At 42.4% G+C, this 7,697-nt stretch overlaps 1 protein-coding gene across 2 annotated transcripts; it reads right to left on the bottom strand.

Moving 5' to 3' along the window:
- Positions 1–3,513: 3,513 nt before the first annotated feature.
- On the bottom strand, positions 3,514–6,858 carry LOC109521716 (keratin, type I cytoskeletal 13-like). 2 transcript variants are annotated; one of them, XM_019879735.1, is made up of 8 exons: positions 6,378–6,858; positions 6,154–6,236; positions 5,479–5,635; positions 4,642–4,806; positions 4,410–4,535; positions 4,096–4,316; positions 3,944–3,972; positions 3,514–3,853 (listed from the first exon to the last, which is right to left on the bottom strand). In XM_019879735.1, the coding sequence occupies exons 1-8, from the start codon at positions 6,762–6,764 to the stop codon at positions 3,750–3,752; spliced, it is 1,272 nt and encodes a 423-aa protein (XP_019735294.1). In that variant the 5' UTR covers positions 6,765–6,858; the 3' UTR covers positions 3,514–3,749. The 2 variants fall into 2 exon arrangements, with proteins under 2 accessions (XP_019735294.1, XP_019735295.1); XM_019879736.1 differs by having other exon boundaries at positions 3,798–3,853; positions 4,086–4,316.
- Between the last annotated feature and the right edge of the window lie 839 nt (positions 6,859–7,697).

Genomic DNA, 7,697 nt, shown 5'->3' with positions numbered 1-7,697 from the left:
GAGAACTACATTGGTGAGTCAATGAATTTTATTTTACATTTCTTCTTGTCATTTTATTTCGTTAGTATTAAATTCATGGGAACGAAATAAAATGACAAAGATACAAAAATGTATCAAATAAATCTGCTCACCTGCAATTTATAATGGCGCATTGTAGTCACCTTCGTGCACGAAAGTTCGTTCAATCTCAGCTGCTCAACACTTTCAGTTATTTGCCGATTTTCAAAAAGCAAATGATCTGTTTATTTTCAAAGAATAGTTTGTTTTGTTATTGTTTGGTTGGTGTCTTATATGAAACTGCGACATTGTGCAATTTATTGGACAGACTTGTTTAAGATCACACAGCGTAATTTGGGTGGCATTTTATTTCATATTTTTAAATCATCTTTTTATTTTTGACTGTCTGTAAATTTAGTTTCCTGCTCTTAATTGTGAATGCATACTTGATGGTTTTAAATGCTCCTGAAATTAAGTGCTGCTTGACGAGCCAATACAGTATTGTGTTCATGTATGTGACGTCACTGAAGGCCTAAGGTTGAAATGCACCGCCCGCCACTGATATATATACTGTATGTGTGTGTATAAGATGTATAAGTTAGGTTAGGTTCATGTATAAATCACAAAATACAGTAAACATAAACATGAAATAAACATGTAGTCTATGTGACTCGCTGTTGTTTTGCTGACTTTCGCTGCCTCTCGTGAACCTTTTGAAGCATTTTCGCTATTTATTTTAATTAATATTTTTTTTAAATCCGCGATGCGATGAATCCGCAATAAGTTAATCGCGAAGTAGCGAGGGATCACTGTATTCCAAATAATGTTTCACAGACCACGAGGTGGTATAGTTAACTTGCCACATGATGGCACTGTAATAATATTGGAGCGAGGGTGAAGCCACGCACTTCCCAGCATGCTTGTATAATTTTCAGTCATTCATTCATTTTCCGAACCGCTTGATGCTCACAAGGGGGTGCTGGAGCCTATCCCAGCTGTCTTCGGGCACTCGGAGGGGGGACACCCTGAATAGGTTGCCAGCCAATTGCAGGGCACCAAGAGAAAAACAGCCATCCACGCCCACACTCACACCTAGGGGGAATCTAGAGCAGGGGTGTCCAAAGTCGGTCCTCAAGGGCAGCTGTCCTGCCTGTTTTCCAGCTCTCCCAGGAGCAACACACCTGATTCAAATCATCAGGATCGTTCTAATGCTGCTTCAGAGATGGCTTCTGAGCTGATCATCTGAGTAAGGTGTGATGCAGGCGGGAGAGCGGGAAAACAGGCAGGACAGTGGCCCTCCAGGCCCGGAGCTGGACATGTCTGATCTAGAGTGTTCAATCAGCCTGCCATGCATGTTTTTTGGAATGTGGGAGTACCTGGAGAAAACCCACGCAGGCACGGGGAAAACATGCAAACTCCACGCTGGAATTGAACCCTGTATTTCTGCACTGTGAAGTCGACGCGCGAATCACTCGACTACCGGGCAAAGTAATTGCAGATTCAAATTATCCTCCAATGAAGTTTTGAGACCAATTGAAGTTGAGACAATTACTATTTTGGACACTGTTTAAACACTGTACATTTAAGTCCCTGGTTCCCTCAATGTTGCTCACGTTAGGACCACTGTTGTCGTTGTTGCTTGGCTCTTTTTTGTTTTAAAAAAAAAAAAATTAAAAAACGTTGCTGTTGTGTTCGGAGAAGTCACTCAAGACTGTCAAACATTGCTAAGTTGGCAAGACTGCAACCACAAGTTGTAGCTCTTGCTCGTGACCTCGCTTGTACTTGCGTCCACCTGGTTGGCACATAAAATAAAAGCACCACTTTCAAAATAGAAGCACCGCGGAGTTTACATTTTACTTTGACTTTATGTTCACCGTCAGGGCTAGTCAGAGACAGTCGGTGTGCGTGATGTAACTCGGGCTCCGACCTTACCCAGGTCTGCTTTAGAACAAAGAATAGAGTGGCATCTAGTGGGGCGATGGCAACACTGCAGTTCAATCAGAATTAAAGACAATCACACCAAGATGCTGGACATGTACTTTTTAAAATCGGTTCAATAAAAACGTGTGTCGAGAGATTATCTAGAAATAGTTTATATCATGTGCACCAACTTCTCGAAATATCTCTGCTTTCCCATTGTTTAAAATTAAAGAAAGAAATCGTTTCCATATAAACTGGAACTACGTTGAGCCTCAAATGAGGAAAGAAGCAAAAGCGAAACAAACAAAGCCAATGATGTTGGGATTAATCACCATTCAGACCAGGCCTTTGTCAAATGTGCACGGGTATATTAACTGGAGGTAAATCAATTTGATGCAAAGTCAGGCAGGTATATAAAGTAATGGCAGTAACAAGATGGATTACAGAAACTTCCAATTAGGTCCACAAGTATTTGATTAATGACAGACTGATGATTTGATCTGTATAGGCAGCCAAAATTTGAATGTGAATTAAAACAGTCAAAATGTGACCAAAGAAGACATTTTAGATTTAAGAGGCTTTATTATTTTTTAGGGTGGCCTGGTGGGCCAGTGATTGGCGCGTCAACCTCACAGTGCAGAGGTTGTGGGTTCGATCCCGGCTCCGGCCTTCCTGTGTGGAGTTTGCATGTTCTCCCCTGGCCTGCGGGGGTTTTCTCTGGGTACTCCGGTTTCCTCCCACATTCCAAAAACATGCGTGGCAGGTTAATGGAACACTCTAAATTGTCTCTAAGTGTGATTGTGAGCATGGATGGTTGTTCGTCTCTCTGTGTGCCCTGCGATTGTCTGGCAACTGGTTCAGGGTGTCCCCCGCCTAGTGCCCGAAGACAGCAGGGATAGGCTCCAGCACCCCCCGCGAATCACCTTGGGGACAATTTTCAACCTTCCAAAAATTCCCATATGCAAATAGGACTACTAACAAACAATGTTTTCTTACTTCATTTTTAAACGTAGTGGTATAATGTAGGTGAAGTGCTAAAAAAAAAAAAAAAACACGGAACATATTTGGAGATCATTCATCATGCAGAAAGATAACGACCCCCAAAAAACACAGCCAACAACAAATGAGTACTGTACAAAAAAAACCCTAAAAGCCTGCGTCGAAAGCCTCGAAAAGCATCACCGACAAACAACGCAGACTTAAGTGATGCTTGCAGGTCACAGGCTCAATGCAATTTTTGCAAGCCTAAGGATTTGCAATTTGGCAGCATAACATTGGCTGGTCTCATCGTCTTAAAGTATTTTGGCTGCAGACCAAACATTGTACCAAAATATCACAATGGACGTATTGGAGGTAAATATTGAAACTTGTTGTTTTATACCACCACGGGCAGCATAATTGAACCGGCTCCATTTTTGTTGAGCGTTGGCACTGTTGAAATATCTGCAATGATAAACTTGAACTCCTGGCTCAAAGCGACATCGTTTCTTCTTGCTGTGAGCAACATTGCAGTGCTCTTGTTCTGATCAGATACTATGCCACATTTAACATTCAATCCAAAATCGCTTGAACAATAAGGAAATGACACAATTTTACGGTCATACAAATCATTTATTGGCATTTGACGGAGAGGGCATTTGATGGTGTAGTGTCTTAAATTCCAAACCTGACAGGAATTGCAATCATCTCCTCATTCCAGTTCCTTTTTGGTGAATTATTGACATGACACGCTAACGTTGTGTCACAAGCAAAGAAATCCAATAATAAGTATGACATTAAATTTTTTTTTTAATCTATTACTTGACAGATCTGTTGGTCGGGATCCGGTCTTTCTAATTCTTGCGGACATCGTCCACATCTTCTTTGCGGGCCACCACTCTTCCATCAACCATATCCTCAATGACAACTCTTCTTCTTTGGGTTATGATTGGTTGAGCTAAAGAGAGATTACGAACAAGAATTAATATTATGTGATGTCACTCAAATTTGAATTAAAAAAAAAAGCTTGCTGATGCCATCCACTTACATTTGACTTCTTTGACAATTTGTATGGTCCTGAAAGTACGGAAAAGAGAGAATAGCAAATGTTTCAATTTAGTTTCTGAGGCTTAGATAATATTGATGTTGCTTTTTGTTTGTCAGAGCTAACACAAGAAAAGCGGAGTGACTTTCTCTTACTTGACATCTTCTCCATCCAACAGTCTTCTGTATTCAGCGATCTCCATCTCCAGCCGGCACTTGATGTCAAGCAACACCTGGTATTCCGACGCCTGCCTCTCGATGTCCAACCTCATCTGGCTGAGCTCATTTTCGAGGCCGTTGACGACGGCCTGGAGCTGGCTCAGCTGCAGGGCATAACGAGCCTCTGTTTCCGCCAACTGACTCTCCACAGCAGATCTCTGTTAAGAGAAAGAAAGAATATTTTTGAGAGTAAGTTTTCATAATGCCTTGGTTTTAAAGCAAGGCGTAATGTGTGATCAATGTGCCATTACCAGGCTACATTGGGATTGGAGTTCAATCTGCAGGGCTTGCAATGTCCTCTGGAGCTCACTAATTTCAGTGCGGGAGGTCTGAAGGATCTGCGTGCTGTTGGCGACTTGCTTGTTCAACTCGTCAAACTGCATGACAGAATGCAAACTTATTCCAGTTGTCGGAAAACCATTTGCTCCGTACATTAACGTGCATTGCATTGTAGGGTTGAATGTCTTATCTTGCTCTCCTGACCTTGGTCTTGTACCAGTTGTCCATATCACGGCGGTTCTTCTCAGTGATAGCCTCGTACTGTCTTCTGATCTCCTCAATGGTTCTGGACATGTCCTCCTGCGGTCTGGCATCCACTTCGACATTCACAGCGCAGGAATTCACTTGGTTTCGCAATGCCGCCATTTCCTGTGGGAAGAAATTAGTGTTGGAAAAAAAAAAAAAAAGGAAAACAAAGTACTGGTTCCACCAGTGCAGTAACAAGTCCGGTTTCAATGTAAACAAGACTTTTCAATAGGAAAGAACACTTTTTTGTTTTGTATCTCATCATATTCATTTTTACATTTCAGTTATTAAACAGCAGGACCCTGAGGGTTTACTTATAAATATCCGTATGACGACACTTTTTGCATCACATTTGCGTTTTGAGTCCATGAACAAACATGCAAATTTTAGCTTGAGGTGTTTCCAATGTTGCAAGATGACTATGAAATGCCATTGCATGTTAAACAAATAGATCACTACCTTGTGACTGACAATAAACGCGCATGACAGCATACCATATCCAAGTCCTCTTGTGTACAGCTTGTGGATGTACAAGACAGTCCTCGGGACTTGTTAGTTTAGGAAAAGTGTCTCCCTCCGGAAGGCATTAGTGCAAATAGTTGTCTTGTGTTAATAGCTTCCCCATGTAATCTCTATGCAACTGTATGACCATAATGTTAAGGATCACTTCCAACTGCCTGTAAAACAAATTCTAAAGTAAACGACGCAACGATACCGTGTGTATGATCAACAGTGTCAAATGTGTCCATCCTCAAATACAAGGACTTTTGGTGTTTCTGTGAGTAGACGGGTTACCTCAGCATGGTTCTTCTTCAGGTAGACCAGTTCTTCCTTCAGGCCCTCCACTTGCATCTCCAGGTCAGTGCGAGCCACGGTCAGATCATCCACGACTTTGCGCAGTCCAGCAATGTCTGCCTCCACTGACATGCGTACAGCCAGCTCATTCTCAAACCTGTTGGTAATCAAACACAGAGAAGCTCATGTCTGGGCACCAGCTTAATTGGGATTAGCACTACCAACAAAAGACAAGATGATGTGCCACCAAAACCGGTTTCACCAGTTTTTCCACTCTTAACGTCTGTGTCACAAAAGAGCATCCCTAATTAAATACAGTCTCCAACAGCTTCATATAACACATCTGAAATATCTAATTAGATGTTGGGGGTGGGGGGGTTCTTATTAACAAGAACAGTATCAGCAATTTTGACTTACAAGGAGAACGAAGTTTATCTCCTCTCAATACTCTGTGCAGTTCTACTGTCTTAAAACTTTAAACATACTTTACATTGTTAATTTAAGATCTGACAGTGTCACCCCACAACTCTGTGTAGGCATTTGATACAGCCATTTGGTGAAGGAAATTCAATATGATTGTGATATGATTGTGCAGGTGTAGATGTCACTTTTAATTGTTATTATTACTATTATCATGATTTTTATTATTATTATTATTATTAGCAATCTACTCACTTGATCCTGAAGTCCTCTCCTGCCAGCCTTGCATTGTCGATCTGCAGCATCAACCTGGCATTGATCTGAGCAGCATCACTAATCTAAAAAGTAATCGCCCAAAAAAAGCATCGTTACTAACTGTAAAGCCTAATAGTCCGGTACGTGTTATCTGATCTTCTTTTCTCTTCCGTGATTTCATATACCGTACAACGCGGGTTTGCCTGACAGAGACACCCACCCACCTTTTTGCGCAGGTCAGCGATGATTGCCTCGTACTTGGTGTAATCTCTCAAAATGGGAGTCTGCCTGTCGTACCACTCGCGGATTTGACGCTCCAACTTGGCGTTGGCGCTCTCCAGGGATCGCACCTTGTCCAGGTAAGTGGCCAGGCGATCGTTGAGGTTCTGCATGGTCACTTTCTCGCTGCCGGCGAAGGCGAAGTTGCTGCCATCCATGACGCCCCCGCCGAGTGACCAGCCCAGGTCCAAGCCTGAACTTAACCCGGTGCCGTAGGATATCTTCACATTTCTGCCAGAACCGGTGTACAGGCTGGCAGCCCGCCGTGGGCCGGACACGGGCAAAGAGGACAGGGACATTGACGATATTCCCGTGCGGATTGAGGATGCCATACTGACCTACTTTGGCTCGGGCTGCGTTCTTGCCTGAAATTTGTCAAACCCAAAGAAAGGCGAAGTGGAGACGGTCTGCAGCCAGGCTGGAGGATGGATTTTATAGTGCGCTACGAGGGTGTGGTCCATCAGGTGGGTTGATACCAGGACAGTTTCGTCTTTGCTTCCACGCCAAACGTGTGGTGTGACTTCGTCGTCTACCGGGCGTGTCACGCGTGGAGCAGCTGCCCTAGCAAGTATCACTGAGACGAGTTTAGGCGTGCGAGACACCCACTAATTGATCATTAAACTTGTCTCACTCCTCCTGGGCCACCACCATAAAACGAAATGTTAACCTGAGAGGAGTTGCCTCGTGATGCGACTCAAATTGGAAATGAAATCCTTATCTTATTGATCATTAGGAATTCCTTGTTTTCCTTTCACATCAAATATAAATTGGTCTTTGACATGACTGTGTGTGTGTGTGTGTGTGTGTGTGTGTGTGTGTGTGTGTGTGTGTGTGTGTGTGTGTGTGTGTAGGGGGGGGCATGTTAGCGTGCATTGCAATGCAGGCAATAATAGAATAGAATAGAATAGAAAAACGTGTAGCAGCATTTTAAAAATAAGATCATTTAAAAATCTGTTTTTGTCAATATGAAGTAAATTAAAGAATACATTTATTCATGAAGACTAGATTTCATGACAATTAACAACAAAGGATCATTCCACGCCTAGCCTAGCAAGTCATGGCTGTGTGGTTCACATGGGAGAGGCTCGTTCATACTTTTCGCTGGCTGTGAAGGTGATTGCGAATGATTTATGGTGAAGGTATTTATTGCATCAGTTGATTTTTCAAAATAACTGTACAATATCTCTAAAAATAAATGTTGAAAATCCCTCATAAGGCGTAGAAAAAAAAGTAGTGTGTTTCCGGTAACATGAAATTTCAGCATG

Source organism: Hippocampus comes, unplaced genomic scaffold (genome assembly GCF_001891065.2).
Source record: "Hippocampus comes isolate QL1 unplaced genomic scaffold, H_comes_QL1_v1.1 scaffold158, whole genome shotgun sequence".
NCBI classification, from domain to species: Eukaryota; Metazoa; Chordata; class Actinopteri; order Syngnathiformes; family Syngnathidae; genus Hippocampus; species Hippocampus comes.
This window is presented reverse-complemented; position numbering and strand designations above follow the sequence as displayed.